This window comes from Apteryx mantelli, chromosome 1 (assembly GCF_036417845.1).
Source record: "Apteryx mantelli isolate bAptMan1 chromosome 1, bAptMan1.hap1, whole genome shotgun sequence".
Lineage (NCBI taxonomy): Eukaryota > Metazoa > Chordata > Aves > Apterygiformes > Apterygidae > Apteryx > Apteryx mantelli.
Genome location: NC_089978.1, coordinates 132,467,485 through 132,488,128, shown reverse-complemented (window position 1 = coordinate 132,488,128; position 20,644 = coordinate 132,467,485). Strand labels below are relative to the sequence as shown.

General features: G+C 45.4%; 1 protein-coding gene across 1 annotated transcript; it reads left to right on the top strand.

The window, feature by feature from the left end:
* Positions 1-2,705: 2,705 nt before the first annotated feature.
* Positions 2,706-17,677, top strand: LRRC58 (leucine rich repeat containing 58). Its single transcript, XM_067291849.1, has 4 exons — positions 2,706-3,214; positions 12,785-12,913; positions 14,208-14,485; positions 15,928-17,677. Exons 1-4 carry the CDS (start codon positions 2,706-2,708, stop codon positions 16,134-16,136), a joined length of 1,125 nt encoding a protein of 374 aa, XP_067147950.1. The 3' UTR covers positions 16,137-17,677.
* The last annotated feature ends 2,967 nt before the right edge of the window (positions 17,678-20,644 follow it).

Here is a 20,644-nt window from a genome sequence, read left to right as displayed (position 1 = left end):
AAACTATGACTTGTTTTTAGGAAGTGAAGCACATCTGAGTATTAGTGAGTTGTTGCATTGTGTTGCTATATGCACTTAATTACTTCACAATTCTCTAGTTTTGTTCAACTTCAAACTGAGATATATGCTATTTAAGTGGCTGATCAAGACTCCAAACTGCACTTGTAAGGTATTTATTATCTTTAATTCTGAAGATGGGAGTGAACTGATCTATCATAAGACTTGGTCCCTGAAAAAACTGAACCAGTTCACAGAACACAACTTCAGCAGAACTCATGTTTAAAGCACTGTAGTAGGCAAGAGCAAAATCCAGATGAGCCTACACTTGTGTTTATATCAAACCTGACACTAGCTATCCTGGTCTAGCTAAAACAGCACAACCTGGATAAAGTGGACAACATTATATTGAAAAGGAATAGCTATACTGGTACAGTTTCTGCTCTTATGTGGCTGTCTCTGGTTTCACAGCAAGGGGTTGCATCTGTGTAACCATACTGGCTTAAAAAACAAATGAAACAAGTCCAACAGAAAGAGACTTGTCCAGAAAGAGACTTGTTCAGCCTATCCACTACAGCACACCCTTTCTTGAAGGCTGGGCACAGCTCTGACAACTCCCTGCTGTCAGGAAAAGGAGCTGTCCCTTCAGATATTTGTTTTGGAAATCTGATGTTCTTGCAGTGTCCAAAGAAAAATTAGTGGACCATGGGTTTTGTCCATGGTATTCTGGACACCTTTGAATACAGCATCTTTGCTGTTTCACACATTCTTTTTAAACCCTTGGTTGGTACAAGCCAACTATGGTTTGTTTGCATTTCTTCAACTCTAAGATGACAGAGACTTTTGTGTAAATAAAGTGCTTTGAGTGGGGAGGAGACCACCATTCCCTTCATTTTGGTTCCCCTATGCATTACACAGAAGCAAAAGAAGTCTGTTCTTTAAGCCTGGACTTTGCCAGGGCAAAAGTTCCCTTGGGCAGGGAATCTTCTCATTGTGGTCACACATTGCTGCTGCTTCTTCTAATATGTGGTTCCTGATTACGTAGCTTTTAGCCTGTGTCCAAAGGGTGATGAATTGAAATCCAGAACCTCAGGTTACTTGCTCATGTAACATGTGGTACGACCCAGGTTGGTTCAGTATCAAGATGCAGCCTGCATCACACATCTTAGCCTGACAGACTTACTGAATGCTTTGGATTAACTCTTGTAGATGTCCTTGCTCAAGAATAGAGCTGTCTTTTGACAGCTAGGACACATCTCAAGGTAGTTCTGAGCACACAACTTTATTCCAGTGCACCACCAACAGGAGGTCTCCAAGGTCCCATTTCCAGCTCCCAGCTCTTCTTGGTGCGGACACACTTTCCTGGGGCTGACTGTTCCCTCTCGACAGAGGACTGAAATCAGGATAATTTAGGGGGCAGCTTTTACAGCGTGTAACCACAGGGGCACTGAGAAATGCCATTTCTTCCAAATAGCTGAACAGGGGAGTCTTTCAGGCAATCTGAGGGGCTGTCTGAGGATGTCACGGGTGATGTATTTGGTATCAAGTGGAAGCAGGAACACAGAGCATTGACTGTGGCGATATATTGGGCTGGGAAACACTGGGGTGGTGGGGCTGCTGGCCTCCTAAGTTGCACTTTGGCTGCTCTGGCTCTTCAGCCCTTGGCAACCACCTGGCCACGCCGCATGGCTTGCCTTGGAGCACGCCAGCTACTGGGCCCAGGTCTAGACCTGTGTAACCTGGAGGCTGGACAACCCAGGGGAAAGGCTGACTTCCACCTCCTCAGCACTCCCCTTCCCCTGAATTTTGCTCTGTCAGAGACCAGCATTAGATTCGAGGGCAGGATGAGAGTCCCTGTTTTGCAGCCAAAATACTAGCTGACTGAAAGGATGGGGACACAACAGGTCAGGCATTACCATTAGCAGCTAGAAAAGAGGTGACTTGAAAAACCCATAATGCAGCAACCATGTTCTCTTTGGGGTCTGAGGATAAGTGAGTCATTTTTCCTTTTCGATTAAAAGGACTTTTAACTTCAGCACTGTCCAACTCCAGTTCAGTGTAAAAGACACTGAGGTAAACAGGTGCCATTCCCAGGCCCTCTGTGGTCGCCAATGGTTTTTGGACAGCCCTGCTGGCCCGTCGCCTCAGGCCTGACACTGTGGGGGAACGATAACACCGAGGGGGTTGTAACGGTAACGCGGGGGGATAACGGTAACCCGAACGCCGCCCCGCTGTGACAGGCAGGCTCGGATGAGACATGCCGACACGGAGAAGCCTCTTTGCGTGCCGGGGCGGTACAAATTTCTCTGCGCCGACCGGCGGGGGCAGCTCCGAGCCAAGCCAGGCAAACCCCGCCAGAGCGGGGGACAAGCGCAGCCCGCCGTGCCGGGCGGACGGACGGACGGACGGCGAAGACGAGCCCCGCCGCCGCCGCGCTTCCTCCCCGCCAGACACTGCCGCCCTGCCCCGCCCCCGCTGCTTCCTCCGCCCCTCCCCTCGCATGCTCGTTCCGGGGCCGCGGCGGGGCACGCTCTCTTGCCACTGCCCGCAGCCGGGCGCCCCGCAACCTGCATAAAAGCGGCGCGCCCGGGATCGAGCATGAGCTGGCGGCGCCATCCAGATTCCGGGGCCGGGCGGGGGCGGGGGGCCCCTGGGTGACGCAAGCGGCGGAGCGGGGGCACGTCGGTCGATCGGTCGGTGCGAGTGGGATGGCGGCGGCGGCGGAGGAGACCGGCGCGGCCGACGGCCCCGCCGCGGCCCCGGAGCTGCCGCGGCGCGGCCCGGCGGCGGCGGACAAGGAGGCAGTGGCGGAGCTGGCGGCGGAGCTGGCGGCGCGGCGCAGCGCGGAAGCGCGGCGGCTGGTGCTGTCGCCGCGGCGGCTGTCGGGCCCGCTGCCGGCCGGGCTGTCGCAGTGGTTCCCGGCGCTGGAGGAGCTGGACGTGAGCGGGACCGGGCTGGCGGAGCTGGGCGCGGAGCTGCTGGCGCTGCCGCGCCTCCGCACGCTGCTGGCCAAGAACAACCGGCTGGGCGGGCCCGGCTCGCTTCCCAAGGGGCTGGGGCAGGCCCCGCTCGGCCGCTCGCTGCGCGTCCTCAACCTCAGCGGCAACCGCTTCGCCGAGGTGCCGCCCGCCTTGCTCGGCCTCCGCGGGCTGCAGAGCCTCAGCCTCGGCGGCAACCGCCTGCACAGCATCCCGCCCGACATCCAGGAGCTGCGCAGGTGAGGGCCCGCCGCCGGGCACCCCCTGCCGCCGGGGTTGCTCCCCGGGCCGGCCCCCGGCGCAGGGCAGGCGCGGCCTCTGCGGGGCTGGGCCTTTGCCCGGGTGGCGGGGGAAGCCGCGGCCGCCCGACAGCCCAAACTTGATTTTCTCGCTCGCAAGTGGAGCGCAGCCGGGAGTAACGTCTTGCTCCCACCCACTGGTATGGCGCGGTGCAGGTGCTGAGTTTTGCCCGGCCTCAGGTGCCTTTAAGCACTGCTGCTTCTGATGCGCCTCTTCCCCTTCACGTGCGCATCAGGTTGGTTTTCCTCTCTAGGTGAGCGATTAGCCTTCTGCCCCCACAGCATGGGCAAGTGTCTCAGGATTTCATGGTCCTTGGGCTGCTGTGGGGCAGGGGAGCTCTTCTAGTGACAGTACGGTTGGCATACAGAAAGTGCCTTGGGAAGGTGCTCCATGTTGTTGCTTTCTTACAGATCTCTAGGTAAGAGCAGAACAAAAGCTTGGGTCTCATGCAGCGCGTGCCTGGTGGACTGTGCAGGAGAATAAAGAGACGGTTGTGGCATATGCGGACAATAGGGCCTTTTTTGTTGGTAGAGCTCCAGTCTCGGAGTGTTTGCTGGCATGGCTGGGCTTTTTGTTTATTTCTCTCCACCCTTGTGGCTCATGTAGCCCCTGTCAGCTGACAGATCTCCTGGGGCACAGAGCCCTAGGCTGTGCTTAGGTGCCATGATACACCTAGCTCTTGAGCTGGTTCAGATCTCTGCAGGCCAATGACATAAAACCCTATGACTGAATCATAGTAGTTAAGAACATTTCTGGGTTGGGGACAGATCTTATGTAGGTTTGGTTATTTGCTGTCTGCATTGACCTAGGATTCATACTTCTGAAGCCTGCCTTACTCCTGGGCAGGCTGGGGACTGTGTTGAGTCTCACTTGTTACATGTGGACGCTTCTGTGTGTTCAGCTGGTTTCTCAAGCCTCCGACTAGTCTCTGTGTGCCTCTTTGCTAAGACTTGGGTCTGAACTTTCCTCACTTCAGACCCTTTGCTGGGAGAGTCACTGGAGGCAGCCTCTCTTATGCAAGCTTCAGCAACCTTGACCCTGAATAGTTGGATTCACCCCAGTGGCTCAGCAGAACCAGATCCAGTGGAAGCAAAAGATGTTGTACGTGACGTGCTGTCTCCTTAAGTCCTAGGTGGAGGTACTAAAGCTGCTTGAATGCTGGAGGGAAATGTCTTTGTCCGTCACAGATGATATAACACAGCCTGGTATGCAGTTTTTGCCCAGATAGCACACAGCGTGCATCTTCCGGGGATCTGGAGCAATGCTGGGCTAAGCTAAGGTCCAGAGACACCACTTGGCATATTGAGAGCTAGAGAATGCCCTTGCCCTTCTCAGTGGAGCTGGACTGCATCCTGGTTTGGGGCTGTCATGTGGAAGAGGAATCTAAACTTTCTCTCTGTTCAGGAGCAGTCACTTCAGGGTACCAAAGAGAATGAGGACAGCGGCACTGACTTCATGGGAGGGGAGGTCAATGGAGGAGAGCAGTTGTACTTGGGAGGTGGATCCACATAGTCTCCATAGCGCACCTGGTAGCTGTCTAGCACCTAGCTTGGATCTGTTTTTTGCCCTCACCTCTGGGGCAGAGACTCCTTGCTGCTGCCTACCTGCCCTCATGTGTGGTTGTCTCTGTCTTCCCCTCCCTGAAAACAAACCCCACCAACATATTTTGTTCTGATGATAGAGTAGCCTAGCTTTGTCAGCCCTGTTTTGTGCTGTGCTGCTGACCCAGGAAGCTACCATTTCTCAGCCTGAGCTACTAGGCTGCACAGTGCTTCGTGTGGTGCCCCAATGGGCTGTGTACTGCACTCCAACATGCTGTACCCCTGGCAAACTACTGCTGCCTAGTTACTCTGCTTTATTCTTCTGGCTTGCCCTGAAGCAGGGCTTCTGTTTGTCCTGTCCTGAAGCTTTTCCTGGGCTGATCTTGCTTGAACCCCTAAATGACAATTCTGAGAGGGCAATGTGGACAAAGCTATTGAACTGGTTGTTTATCATTACAAATTGATGTGTCAGGTAGAAAAACTAACCTAGACCTGGTACGTGTCTGCCGCCTGTGTAATGTTCACTCATTGAACCTCTGCTAATACGTCACCTTAATAAAATTGAACTTTAGTTCAAGATAGCAAATTCACATTCCACCAGGATTGTCAGCTTCTTCATGGATATTGCCATCAGTGACTCTTCTGTTTGTGGGACCACTTAAGCAACCAAGGGGAGAGGCATGCTTGTTTGCCAGAGCTGGGAGAAAATAACACTTTCATAACTTAATATTCCTGCACAGGGAATCTTGAGTCTGCTGGTTGGAGCCAGATAGCCAATGACCTGGCACCCTTACCAAAAGGATAGTGAATATGTACTGAAGAGAAACCACTGCCAGACCCGCCTCCCATCTGCCAACAAGAGAGGTATCTTCAAAGTGAACATGGATAATTTTGAGGTGGGCAAAATGAGCCTGAGTAAGGACAGAGCAGAGACAGGTTTTGTGACAAAATGTCATGGAGACATCTATTAATTCCAGAGTGCCCGGGTGGAGGGAGGGGAAGGTAGGACCTGGTGTAGATGTTGAGGCTTCTCTGTTATCCTCAGCCTCACAGCTCAAGCTGCAAACTATCTGTCTCATTGTTGCTGGCAAGCCAAGACTTTGAGCCTTTTTCCATAGGCCACTTCCCAGTAGAGAAATTTTCTTCATGTCTCATGATCTCTGAAACCACAGAGGAATGCAAGCAGCGCTTTGTCCAGACGCGTTCCTCCTGCTGGTACTAAGATTCCTGAGACCAGCAGTTCTCTTCTTCCTGTGACCCTGGCAGCTTCCCATTTGCTCCAGTCCCTGATTAAAGAGTTGGCCATAGTTGCAGAGATCTAGAAATACTTCATGTGTTTCCAGGGAATGACTGAGCTCTTTAATTCTTAATAGCTAAGCTTCATATTTTTCCTCTGTTCCCAAAATATTTTTCTGTTGTAGTTTTTGAAGAAATAGTGCATCAGTTGTTTTAATGAAGACCAAGGATACAGCAGGTAAGGAGCCTACATGGTGAAGCTGCAAGAATAGAAAGCTGATGGATCTGTTCTGCAAAAGGAGAAGGAACATGCTGGCAACTGCAAAAGCAAAGGCCCTGGAACGAAAGATGTCATGAGTACTTACTCGTGTAAAGGCAATAAATCCACAACTTTGCAGCAAGCCAGGGTCAGACATTCTGTGCAAAACTTCTGTAGCATGTTCCTAGGGATTTGGCAAGTTAATGAACTGCGATAAGAACTGCAGCCAGTCCTGTTGTCTTGTCTTATTTCTCCCAGCTTCAGCCATTTGCCCATCCTTGCCCGCACAAGTGTTTTTGTTGTGTGCTGTGTGAGATCCTGTGCTGAAGGAAAGGGCATTTCACCTTCCTCATAGTTTATCTGTTGCCTCTTGGGCAGTTCACGCCTGAAAGTGTCCTAATGGTTGAAGTTTCCTTCAAATGTCTCCATAAGTGGATGGACATGATCACTGTAATGATAGCAGCATGGTGATGCTAGTCAGAGCATGCCAACACCAAGGGTGCGTAGCTTTTGCTGCATGTTTTCCCCCAGGGAGGCACTGTGGAAAATACAGTACTGCTCTCTCCTCGTGATGTGCTGGTTGACTGTCAGCTGAGCAGTGTCAGTATAGTGCGTGAGCTGAATTGCTGCATTGGGTGTTGCTGTGAATTTAGAGTTGAAAATGCACCAAATGTGTGCATTCCTCTTTGCATTGCTTTCGTATTTGTTGCCAAATAAAAGATGAGCTTAGAATAAGTGGTTGTAGGCATCACCTCTTCCATAGTTGTGCCTCCAGCATTGAATGTGGTGTGTTTTCAGTGTGAGAGGTTATGGTAAATCATTTTCTTTCAGACTTGATTCACAGCCCCTAGCAGCACCTGAGCTGTGAGCTATGTTGCTGCACAGACATCCCTCCAGCACACTGATTGTGCTGTTTCCTTCCTCTGCTGATCTAGTTGGGGATGCACTAAGAAGCATTGTGTATTCTAGTTAGTGAGCTAGAAATGCAGTCATCTGCTTGTGCCTGTTCTGGACAAAATTAGTTTGGCAAGGCAGTCTGATAAAGGGCAGTTTTGACCTCACCTGTCTAATTGTGGCCTTTGGCTTATTGGTGAACAGCTTGCCCTCATCAATGCATGCTGTGGGAGAGGTCTTGTAAGTGTTTCCTAGAGGGAAAGTTCTTAAGAGGTTGGTGAAATGCAATTGGTACCTTGAATCTCCTGATACGAACCTTAAGTTTAGTCTTATTCTTCTTTTGGGTCTTTTGGGTTCAGCAGAACACTGGGAACAAGCAGAAAGAAGATAGGAAAGAACCATGCTATTTCCAGGTGTCTGTCATGTAGGTTCCTTTCCTGCTTGCTTGAGTATTTCTAGTTAACCCCAGTTATTCAAGGGCTGGGATCAAAGGCCTCAAACTTGTAACTGGATTCATGCAGGTTTTGTGTAAAGGCTTAGATGCAATGAAAGCTAGAGGATCTGCTTTTATTCATGGATAGTATTAAGCATGTTAGACAAGCATGTGCTTAAGAATGCCAGTTATGGTGTGGGAAAAACAGCAAATGAAGCTTTGATAAAGATACAGCATTAGGAAATCTGCTTGCTGTCTCCCTTTTTTTCTTCCCCCCTTCAAACGTTTTGCAAATGGTTTTCAGACAACCTTTTGATCTTAAATTTGTGTGTCAGCAAAGACTGTGTAGTTCTCTCAGGAACTAACAAATTGTAGAACAGGGTGAACAGGAGTGTGCTGTGGGCTGCTTTTAAAATCCTCCCTTGCGTGAGCCTCACAACTGCTGAGGGAAATTTCTTGCTAAAAAGTTTATCTTAAAAAGACCTGGAGCTATTTCAGGCTCATTGTTTCTTTTCAGATTAGCTATTTAGATGTGTCTGTTTGATGTCAGCTGTTAAGTTTTATCCAAACAAGTATCTTTGGGGAAACCGGATCGATTGAAAATTTTGAGTCTCTTCTGTGCTGGAAGGCAGTCTGCCCTTGAAACAGTACTGTGAAAGTGCTACAGTAATTGATAAGAGTGTTAAAAATACCTCTAGTGCTCAGAGTGGGCACTTCCTAATTTCTCAGTGTTTTGGAGCTTTTTGGATTGTTTTGTGGTACATGATGATGTGGAAACCTCCAAGTCGTATTCAAGCAAAAGTGTAGAGTCTCTTGGCATGTTAAAAGTACACTTTGATGCCACCACCTGAATCAATTCATAGTTGTGTGAGCATTTCCCTGCTGCCCTTCCATAAGCAAAAGAATTTACACTGTCACCTTAATCTCCTGTTGTGAAATTTCTTGCTGGAGGGGAGCGTCCTATGATGGGCATGGAGTGCCGACTGCTGCTTGGCAGTGATTAGTGCTGGCTGCATTGAGTGAGGGGCCTGCTGGGTATAAGGCTGAAAGGGATTGTAGTCCTGCTTAGTGTATTTGTAAGTGCTGCTAAATGGCAAGAGAAAGCATCTGCTCCTTCTAGTTACTCTGTCAAATATTTTCTTCAGCTTTCATGCAGATGGCTGTGCACCAGATGTGTTTGTGGACATTTGCAGTGATCTCGCTTACCCGCCAAATGGGAGATTTTGTGCTGCTCTCCAAAGGAGGCTGCCGTTCCTTAGCATGGTTTCTCTTCCTAAGATGAGATCTGTGGTGTGTGTGTGTGTGTGCGCACCTCGCATATGGAAGAGTCATCTCCATATATTACTGTTCTTAGAATCACTTTAGAGCTCAGTGGCCAACTTTAACCAAAAATACTGGAGGAATGGAGGTTTGAAAATGTCGCCAAATTTGAAAGAATCCGCCAGCGTACAGAGAAGAGACTTTTAGAAGCCCTCATAGTGAGGGGAGAAGGGAATGGATAGGGCACAAACCTGGGATCTGCTGTTCTCTGACATCATGTACCTGTCCCATGTTGATTCGCTAATGTCTAATAGGGAATGAGCTTATGTTGCAGCCACAGTATAATGATGCTGCGTGTCTTTCTGTCCCTAGCTTGAAACTTGTACAGCCAGATCGTTTGCCTTAGGTTAGAAGTAAATTTATTCTAGCTTCAGAAATAGGGGCTAAACTTACGTTCTCTTCAGCCAACAAGAAGAGTGATTGCTCATTGGCTTTTCTAAGTTCCTGGACTGACTTTTGAAAGTACAAAAAATTCCAGCTCTCCATCTGTGTATGCAGTGATGCGTACCTGCACGAGACTTGAGGTGGCTGGTCCCCAGGAGTATGCAGCTTAATGATTGCCAGAAAAGCTGGCCCTTCATGTGAATGGTTACTTAGAAATCTTGCTTGCTAAGATCAGTTCTTGTGGTGCCTTCTGCTCCTCCAAGTAGGAATGCTTGAGAGCCAGCATTGCCTTGGATGCTAGGTACAAAGTTAGTATGACATGAAAATCACACCAGGAATAGATGAGTTAAAACTGTGACCCTGATGGTGTGGTCAGCGCTAATTACAAAATGGTGGTGTCTCTTTAAAATCCTTGCCTGTGTCATTAGTTCTGCTCAAACAACTCTTGACATTTTAATTTGACCCAGAAACGGCTGTTATTAGTTCATCCATCTTGCTCAGCCAAGTGTAGACTAGATCCTTCTTTCTAGCAAACTGTATTTCTTGAGGGTTTTTTTATAGATTGCTTTTGCTACTGAGCAGTATTTCGATGGAAGCTGTAAGAATATCTTCACTGCATGTAAAATAAGTCTCTTTATAGTCTCAAAACCTCCTCCCTGTAAAATTTTATAAACTTGCCATCTAATTCATATCTTAAATTGATGCTGGAAATCTTGGGTTTGATGTATCAGACTGGGCCTCATGGGTTGTTAATATACTGACCTCTGAAAGGTGATTCAGAAGATATGTAAAAAGAAAACAGTTTTTAAGCCCTCTCTCAGTAAAGGAATTATCTTTAATGGGATTTTTAGTTAGTGACAGTTTGTAGACTGATTTTGGGCTTATATATCTTAGCTAGTATAACTGTGTGTTCTCATTACACAGACTTTAAAAAGAATGGATTTTAAAGCTGTAAGTAGCTTGGCTGTGTTTTTGCACATTGAGTTTGTGCAGGATGCTCGTCCTGAGATTTATGCATTTGAAGCCTTGAAATGGTTTTGGAAAACATTATTTGCTATATGTTTTGCTCCCTTCCCCCTTTCACTGGCATTATGTGTTTTTACGCAATGTGGCCTTACTGGCATTATTGTCCTCAAACAGAGAGGATGCAGAGTTAATTATTCACTTTTCCTAGGAAATGGAGACCTGTACATGTCTAAAGCTTGTTTAAACATTGAAATCCACATTGCTAAAAGTCCCTTGCCCAAGAGTTTTCAGCATGAGCTCCTGCAATAGCATAGAGTTAAAATTTGCATAGGAACTGTAGTGTCAGCAGTTACATTGCTAATGAGAACCAGGCAGCCTAAATCCACCTTGGGAAACAATGGGGGTTGAAGGAGGAATTTTGGTTAAAATTCTGGGCTTTGTCAGGGGATCTAAATTTAATTAAAAATAATCTCCCCTTGACATGTTCTCTGCACAACAGCCTTCTTCCTGCCCCCCCTCCTCACCTAAAGGTTGCCTACCTAGGACAGGGGCCACTGCTGAGCAGTGGGTTGGTGTTTGGTGTGGGGTGGGGTTTTTTGTTCGTTTCCGTGTGCTTTTTTGCATGTTTAAAACAGCCTCCATATGTGCTGTCCCCTCTATCTCTCAACTGAAGCAACTTAATTACTTTGTTTCAAATGGCCAAATTCAGTTAAAACTAAGGCTCAGAAATGGCTTAATTTTGTAGCCACTTTGCCAAACCTCCCGTGTTTAGTGTGCTTCTGGGATTCTTCGAAAGGGTATGTGATTCTGGGGTATGTCAAGCCCTGTGAGCGTCCTGTCTTGTGTTGCAGTGCTCTGTCATTCTCCTGTTCTTCCCTTTGGGCAGATGGACTCTGTGCTGTGTTAATGGCCTCTGTAGCCCAAGCAGATGCTGTCATTGGATCCTTGGGTTCATGTTTCTTGGAAGAATGGAATAAAATAGTCTCTTTCTACCATTCTTGTGCTCCATCTTAGGGCATGCCTCAGCCAGGAGTTTCTCTGGCACTCCATGCATGCCTTGGCTGAGGTCCAGGGTTTAAGCCTTCCCTGAGTCAGGCACTGTGTCCCTTGAGTGGTTTGGCCATGTGCTCCTTTGCCAACTGTATCTGTAGCCTCTCTCCAGGAGCTGTGGTGAGATGAAGGTGTCTCCTGTTCCAAGGAAGTCACAAGCTGTTCCTAAAGAGATGCTGACAGTGTCTCGGCTGTTTCTCCTTCCCTGACTTGCTGGGTCTGCTCTCTCCCCTTGATGGGCCAGGGTGGCGATGTACACTGTACTTAGGCAGCTCATCTGAGTATGTACCAGAGATCTTGAGCCAGCATGAGTACTGCAGACACCTGCAGATAGGACTATGGATCCACCTTCTTGAGGCACTGGAAAGAGAGTTGTCTGAATCATGATTAGTTGTTGCGTCTCATCCCAGCCAGAGGTACCAAAGCCAAATGTTCCCTTGCCCCTCTTCCAGATAACGTCTGAGAACAGGGAAGGAAAAGTCCTCAACTGTTAGGGACATTGAGAAGTGAACTCACAGCAACTAAACTGAAGTTGTACGTGACAATTTTTTTTTTTTTTCAGGAAGGGCAGAGATGCACAGCAAATACTTTCGTTTGGCAGAAAGGACTGAGGAGACACATTAGCACCTATCTCCTATCCAGAATACTGAGTTTTGGCAGGGCATCCAGTGTTCCCCCTCCCTCAACTGCAGTTAAGCCCATCCCATCTAATGTCTGTGGTAACACTGGGCTCTGTGACTTGGGTATAATGAAATCAGTCTACCTGAGAAACTGCATGTGTGTACTTGGGTGACTTCATCGGATGCTGTATGCGCTGTTGCAGCTGTGTACTGTTGTCAGTACGTGAATTATATCAAAGCGGGACTGGATGCCTCTCTCTTCTGCTGGAAGGTCACAGTTAGTCGCTGGGGAATCAAATGACACTATAAAGAGCAACTAGCACTTGCATAGGGCCAAGAGCCATGGGATTTTCAGAGACAGCTGATATTCTCTTGCTTTGCTCCTGTTGAAATGGAGAACTCCCACTGGCTGTGGCAGCAGCTGCAGCAGTGCTGCAAACTGTGTGTGCACAGACTGCTTTGCCTTGAAGGTAAGGGCAGGTGCTTTGCACGTGGGATAGGTGTAGGAGTAGTATTGGCTGGTACTTTCCTGCAGATGTAATGGTGACTGTAGAAGACTGAATGAAGGAAAATTTCAATATTACCTGTTGCACATCAAAATTGGAAGAGAGTTGGTGTTTTGCAACTCAACTTGCTTTTCCCTGCCCCCTCCCTCAGCAAATTATTTCATACATAGTCAGCTTAAGTTTGAGAAATTTTAAGAAAAGATTAACTGTAACTTTAAGAAACCCAGGAGATGAGAAGACCTAGTGTTAAATGACACTGGAAATGACCTTAATGAACTAATGTGGTGTTTTCTCTTTTAGTTTAGAGTTTCTGTACCTTGGAGGGAATTTCATTACTTCAATTCCACCTGAACTAGCAAACCTGCCTTCTCTAAGCTATCTAGTTTTGTGTGACAACAAGATCCAGAGCATTCCACCTCAGTTGGCACAGTGAGTATTTATTCTGCATGTGTGGATAAAAGCAGCTGGGAGGATCTATGTCTTTCAATTTTTTTAATCTAGTAGACTTGAACAGGAATATCCTTAGCATGGTGCACTGCAGGCAGACCACAAATATATAGTATGAAAGCCTTTATCAAAGGGTTGTGGAATAAAGCGGACACTCTGTGACATTTTAGGTGACTTAATGGGTTTCTGCAGGAAATCCTGAGAAGCACCTGGGCATCTCAGAAAAAATAAACTGCTGTGCTGCTGTGTTCTTGGTTAGGAATGCTTTAGTCTGTTTTGTCTTTCGCCCAAAGCCTTTTATGTGCGTGTGTGTGCGCGTGTGTGTGTTGTACCATCCCCTGTTTTCTCTTGGCATTTCTTGTTCCAGGATCTCAGAATGTTTTAGCATTCATTAAAATCCTGCAGCACAGTTCTAGAGGATAAGTTACTGCTTTATCTGCTACATAATAGGAGAAAGAGGACACTTAAATACTGTTTGGGTAGCCTAAGATGGGAGGTGAAGAATTCAGTGTAGTTGTAACCCCAAAAGCAATTGGATGGCAGCATAGAAATTTTCTGAGTTGGATTTTGATGACATAGTGGGGTTATTCTTGATGGATAATCTTTAATGACTCCAGTTTTCTTGTAGCTTGCATTGGTTTGAGACCATAGCATCCTTGGACACTGTGCTGGAGCGTTGCTTTGCGCTTCCTGAGAGAGGAGAATGCCTCCTCCAAAAGCCAAGAAACTGCTCATCACCCATGCAGATGCTAACCTGGCCTGACCTTGCTTAGTTTTTGAGATCTGATAGCATCACAGCACAAGGTGATGCAGCTGCAGGCAATGAAAACATGAGTTTTTCCAGAATTGGCTGCCTACCAACATTCATCTTTAATGCATGAGTGAAAGCAGGTGACTTAGAGTATTGTATGGAACCGTTTTTGTTGCATGCACTGGGTACAAGGAAACATTATCTTCCTCTAAAAGCACTGTTTGTGTTCAGGAAAAGAAAATCCATGCTATTTTTTTTTCCAGGGGGAGGAGGAGCAAGAGGGATGGCAGCATATTTCAAACTGTATTTCTTTAACAGGCATTTGGAAACTGAGCCAAGTTTTCTAGGGCATTGGGTGTGCTGGAATAATAGCAGCTCTTCCAGCATGCATTTATGCTTTAAAAGGAGGAAAAAACAGAGGAAAGAAATAGGTGGGAGAGGGGAGAGTAATCAGGTCTGTGTGTAATGCAATTGTGGAATGATTTTGCTTGCACCTCTTGACTGGGTTTCCATCTGCATCTTCAGGCTGCATTCCCTGCGTTCTCTTAGCCTGCACAATAATCTGCTGACTTACCTCCCTCGAGAGATTCTCAACCTGGTTCACCTGGAAGAGCTGAGCTTGCGTGGGAACCCACTTGTGGTTCGGTTTGTCCGTGACCTGACTTACAATCCCCCAAGCCTTCAGGAGCTGGCTGGACGCACAATTAAAACGCGCAATGTTCCCTATGCTCCCAGCGATCTCCCAGAGAATCTTGTCCGATATCTGAGCTTGGCCAGCAACTGTCCCAATCCTAAATGTGGGGGTAAGCTCACCTTTGCTCTTCTGCTTCCTGCTTCTACATGATAGTTTTCTTTCCCTGTGACTTGCTATGACTTTAGTAGGTCAGTAAGGTTAGATATGTTGTTGCATCCAGATTCTATTGACTCCAGCTCTCCTGCAACCTCATCTTTAAAGAAGCTTGTTCACTGCCATTTCTTAACTTAGGAACACTGTTTAAAGCTGTAGTGCTGGTTTGTCATGTTTGCATGGGGCTACAAGGCAGTGATTTTTGTCAGAATTCTCATGGCTTATCCCAGCACTCCATAGTGCTGGTATGTCCTGAAGTTTCTGAGCAGTCTGCCCTGAAATAACTCAGACTGGTTAAAGGATAGGACAACTTTTGCAAACACTTATATTTGAACTGCTGAACAGTAGGTTCAGTTTCTAGTTGGAAAAGAGGAGGCTGTAGTGCTTGCCAGTTACCAAGAGCAATTAATTTAGCTCTTGCTTGGGACAGCTAATTTACAGCACCTGTATGCAGAGGACTTTATAGATAAGCCTGGAATGCTTGGGCTTAATCTGGCTTAATGCTTAATTTTCATTCAGAGTAAATGATCTGTGCATTCTGTCCATAAAAGATTAACCAAAAAAAAAGTATTCCTTAATTGCTCTCTAATCTGCAGTCGTAATTTAGTCCATATCTTATCTCCTTATAGGACAATATCAAAGCAGCTCTGTTAGCAAAGATGGAAGGGCTGGAATTTGCATTGGAAGAGAGAGGTTTTTTTCCCTCTCCCCTAGCACAGCACTTCAGTGTTGCCCTAACACTGCAGGAGAAAAGCTTGCTCCAAACCTGCTAGGACTTAAACACTGTTGGAAACTTTTGAAAATGTCAGTGTCTAAAATCACTCCCTGTGACAGGAGAGGAACGTAATTGTGTGTCAGAGCAGCACTGTTGCCATGGAAAGCATCACCCAAACTCAGCATGGTGACTTCACTCAAGCAGAAGAGAAGTGGAGCTGTGAAGGAGAGAGGGTTTATTTGCAGACACATCTTTGCTAGTTAGTGGAAGAGGTTTTACAAACTTGAAAGTAGGGTGGGTGAATTCATTCAACATTTGAGGAGAAGTCTGCAAATTTCCAGCCTGAGATTTCTCCTTAATGTTTGGAAGAAATTGCCACATTGTTTGGAATTGCTGTCCTGTGTCTTTTGATATAGAACTTGCCTTTCTGAATCATCTACCCATTATGCTTTTACAAGGAATTTTTTTTTAGTCTACTGAGAAAAGAAATTTCACACTTCCAGTTTCCATATGTGTCCATATGGTACCTTCTTTCTCTGGTGTCCCTTCTGCTTCCACATCCAGTGCTGTGTCAGTTAAATGCTATTTTGAGGCATTTGCATCAGGCAAAACAACCTTGCAGAGCTTACGGATTTCTCGGCCTGCTGTCTCATATGTTGTTACTGTGACCTCTGCTCTTACAGGTGTCTACTTTGACAGCTGCGTCAGGCAAATCAAGTTTGTTGACTTCTGTGGGAAGTATCGTCTCCCGCTGATGCACTACCTGTGCTCCCCAGAGTGCTCGTCTCCCTGCAGCTCTGCCTCCCAGAGCTCCACTTCCCAGAGCGAATCCGACTCTGAGGATGAAGCCAGTGTTGCTGCACGTAGGATGCAGAAAGTCCTCCTGGGATAAAAGGGACTGAGGGGGAAAGACTGAAAAGAAGACATTAGAAAAGCAATAATGGAACTGCGAAGCGTGAGCCTCTGGCCTGAGGGGCTCACAAGAAACTGTCCTCAAGTCCATGTAAGGGGATGTAAGAACATCTTAGCAAGGCTAGACTTGCTTGGTGCAATGCTACTTAGGAGAACTAAATCAGTGGCATAGTGCCTGTAGGGTGCCTGGAGTTGTTAGAAGCGTCTGCTCTCTGGGAGGTCCCCTTCATACACAGTGGGGAGGGGGATTTTTTCTGATGGGCAGATTTTAAAGGGGTTTTAATACATGACACTTCACTGGACTTTAGTCATCCTGCAGAGTAAACGAGACTTTGTCCAGGGCTTATAACACTGTGGTAAATCAGAAACAGGTTAATGATGCTATGTGGGTGTGTATGGACCCCAATGTTTTGTATAGTGTTTTGATTCTTTTCTGTCTCCTTTTGATTTTAGTTACAGATTTTACACCCATTCATGAAAAATGGATTTTTTTTTTTTTGATCAGGAGTATATTTTCCCAAACTCTAGTTATTTTTTCTTTACCTAGAGGTATAGGATCTTTATGCTTTTGTAGACTTTACGGCCCTACAACTGAGTTTCCTTTTTTCTTACTTGTTATACCAAGCTGCTCTTAGTGTTTCCTCCTAACTTAATGCCTTTTTTTCCTCCCCTTGCCCCTTCCCATTACACCTGGAGTGTTGCTGTCTTTACATGGCCTCAGGACAACAGACAAGTTGTTCTGTCGAGACTTGGGATTAGTTCAGATCTGTGGCCGTATTTGCCTGTGCTAGGGACCAAATGCAGTGCTCCATATCATGCCTTTGACCTCTCAGCTTACTGGAGCAAATCTGCTCTCAAGTATGTGACTTGCAGGAAGGGTCTTAAGATTGACCTTTCCAGTTCTTAAACAACCATGTCCCCTGCTGTGGCTAGCTCTGCTATGCTTGGTACAGTGTTACTTTCTGTCTTTAAATTCATCTGCGTAAGGTAGGCAGCAGCTTAGTGAGTTAAAAGTACAGGGAGAAGCACTGTGGAGAATTTTGTTTTTCTTTCTTATTCCTAACATAAGAGGAAAAGCTGGTAGGAGGAATATAAAGCATGTTTTCCAAGCATCTTGCACATAAGTTGGTTTTGAGGCTTCTTGCCTGTTTATCAGTTTGCATTTGCTCTTGTTCTGAAAGCTTAGGTAGTCTGTCAGATTGTTCAAGTAACACATTCAGTTATCTTAAACTATGTTTAAAGGAAAGCTGCAAAAATAGCTCAGAATTTTAAGTATTAAGAAATAACTTTTAAAAATTCAAATTATTTAATTGATGGGTATTTGTAAATCTACTTATGGGGCTGGTGTATGTTTTGCTCAGTCAGAGCTGCCTTGTTATTGATATTTCACAGCAGACAGCCTTTTTGATGCAGTTTGATACAACAAATCCAACTGTGCATTCAAATGCATGAGCACAGTAGATACTTATAGTGGTAAGAAGCTAAATGAACCAGCATAACTTCTTCTTTTTTTTTTTTTTTTTTAAACCCACTTTGGAAGGGAACAAAAAAGTTGTGCTCCTCTCCTGCATTCAGAAAACACACGTAGCTATTTGAATATCTTATGGCAGCTCTGTGTTAATGGTTCTTTTTAATTATGTTTGACACTTTATTAAAGCACTTTGATAATTTTACTCTTTGTAGCTAGCATTAGTGAGTTTGGTTTTTTTTTAATGCAATTTTTCTTTTAATGTGACCTGAAGAACAAAGTCTGTGAAATTCTGTACGTGCCAGTCTGTCTTGGTGGGCAGGTTGAACTTCTTGCTGGGAAGTTCCTTGACAGTATGGCTCAGTTCCCCAGGTTCCTTTGTAGAGAACACTTTGAAAGAAATAATCGAGTTGTAAAATGGCACCCCTTTGGTTATTAATCGTTGCAACGTAGACTCTAAAGATTGCCCCTGTGCGCACACACATGCCTAAGGAGCTAAAATGCACATGCTCTGTGCCTTTTTTTTTTTTTTTTTAATGTATGTATTTAAGACACAGTAAGGTGTAAATGTTCAAAGGAACTGGATGTCTCTCTAGCAAATTCTGTGAGGTTTGCTTGGGAAGAAGAATCTAAAAATTTTGAGAGGAACCAACTGCTTGGTGTTAGTTGGATTGGGATCAGTGGCTCATGTTTTGTCCTTCATCTTCTTCAGGTGCTTCTTCCTGTCCCAAGTGAATTTTGCCATACCAATGCTAGATGACAGTAAACTGATTGCAGAGCCATAATTTCAGATTTACTGCTAGTATATCTGTAGTGAGCAACTGAGTGATCTAGAGCTTGGCTCTTTTGCCAGTGAATGTGAGCCACACAAGTTGAGGTCTCAAGATCTTTTGAGCTCAGGGCCATAAGGTACTGTCTTTCTTTCTTCTCTTGAGCAGCAGCTTTTCTTTAGTGATGTACATTTCACTTCAAGAAATTAGATTTCACAACCACTTTGCTGCCACAAATCCTGTTGCACAGTAATACCTCTGGGTGATGGGTTAAGACCAGTGGCTCCATACTGGTGACTGGTTCTAATTTAGCTCTTCCCTTAACTGCTTTTTCTTTCCCAACCAAACTAGTGTCCGATTTCTGGCCCAATTCTACTAAGGTTAATAGTGACCTCTCTTCATTGCTTTTTCTTTGTAGCCAGGTCAAAACTTGGCAGCTCATGCAGTCGATATCTCTATGCAGTTCTTTGAAATCTTTTCAGACTTTATCATAAAGTATCTTGTATCTTAAAAATTTGTATATATTCCTGAATACAGCTAATGTCTTTTTCTTTTTGCCAGTGGGCTTTAAAGTGCAATTCAAGTAAGTCAGGATTTAAAACAATCAAGGACTTGTAAGAAATACAAATGGTTGGGTGTTTTTTTGTTTGTTTGTTTGTTTGTTTGTTCTCCTCAGAGTTAGATTTGAGAGGGCTGCAGTGCAGTGCTGAACATACTGAGCCCTCAGGAGTCTTGTTTTTCAGCACTTGTTAGCCCCCAAACAGACAAAACTTGAAAATGTGATGAGGATGGTAGGAACTAGTTTCTGTTGTCCCCTTCCACCTGCAGAGGCCCGGAAAAGTAGATGATGGGTTTGCCAGCATTACAGCTCTTTTGTCAGTTTTAAATAGTGGATTTCAGTTCCTACAGATGCATCTCCATTGGCAAAGTCTTCAGTCAGTGTTTTGGTATCAGTCCTCTTGTTGCTACAGCAGCCCAGCATGTCCAGTTTTTGAAAATGTTAAGTTGAGACACAAGTGTGTGAAGCAAAGTTGCTCATTCCATCTTCCCTGCGGTGTCTAGGATCCTGCCTACATTGTTCCTCTGTCCCTCCATCTCTTTGCCAAGAAGAGCTGATGGGGTATTTCTGAATGCAGGTACTTAGTGTGAATAGTGGGATCACGTTAAAAAGAAGCAAAATATCAATTTGACTGGAAGCAATTTATATAGTTGCCAATTCTTTCATGTTTTTCTTTCTTTAATAAGAGGTGAGACTTGAGGAAATCAGTAATGAATATTTAAACATACTCTGAAGTGGCCAGATGCAGTTTTTCATGGGCTTCTGTCTTGGTCACTTCAAGTCTTTGAAATCTTGTGTTGAATTATAATGGGAGTAGGGGGGAGGGAGGGGAGAACCAGCTCCTTTTTGTTATTTACTTTTTTTGGCAATAATGAATGGGAGGAATTTAATCCAATGAAAGTAATGAAACAATCCCTGCAATGTGTCTTTGTTACCCAGTTCAAAGAACTATTTTAATGCATCTTATTCACACCGGGCAGATGAATTCCCTCTCCCTCCCCCTCCTTGTAGAATCTCAAGATACTTCAAATAGACTACTTCAGGATGCACACTAATACAGTAGTAACTCTATCTTGGAAGCCTTTCTATTGATTATTTCATTTGCCTGCCTGACTAGAGGATTGATCTTTTACTGACCTGAACATTAAGGGTAGAAAGGGTTCTCATCTAGCCCTCTTGTGAATTTTTATCGTGAGCATTTGTTTTATGTGCCTTAAAGTGCCTTATGTTTTTAAAAGTATATTTTGCTAGAAATGTATGAATATAGAATATCTCTAACAGTATTTCTTAATGAGCTGTAAAACAAATTGTAACACTAAACCAAAAATGTTATTTCTACAATTGTCTCTGTCTGTTATTTGACAACATCTCTATTCTTGTATTGCTGCAGGCAGAACTGTGAACATTAAAAATGGGGCTATACATGGTCTGGGAACAGATTAGATTTGATCCATGCTGTGGAAAGCCAAGAGCAGGTGAGTCTTCCAGAGGGACTGCTGAAACTCTTGGCTTATGGGGCCCATTTATAACAGACCAGAAAATGTTACAGATAGGAAACTGTTTTACTTCTGGAACACTGTTGTATAAATTTGCTCCACAATTTAAATGTAATTAATGGGTAAGATAAAAACAAGAAAAATGAAGGCAGTGTCACCTTATAGAAATTTCTAGCAATCTGAAACAACAGTTCT

Bases quoted from the DNA above. Each gene is read 5' to 3' on its own strand.
- LRRC58 (XM_067291849.1), top strand. From the start codon at position 2,706: ATGGCGGCGGCGGCGGAGGAGACCGGCGCGGCCGACGGCCCCGCCGCG. The intron at 3,215-12,784 runs GTGAGGGCCCGC...TTTCTCTTTTAG, and splicing joins GACATCCAGGAGCTGCGCAG to TTTAGAGTTTCTGTACCTTG. The intron at 12,914-14,207 runs GTGAGTATTTAT...CTGCATCTTCAG, and splicing joins ATTCCACCTCAGTTGGCACA to GCTGCATTCCCTGCGTTCTC.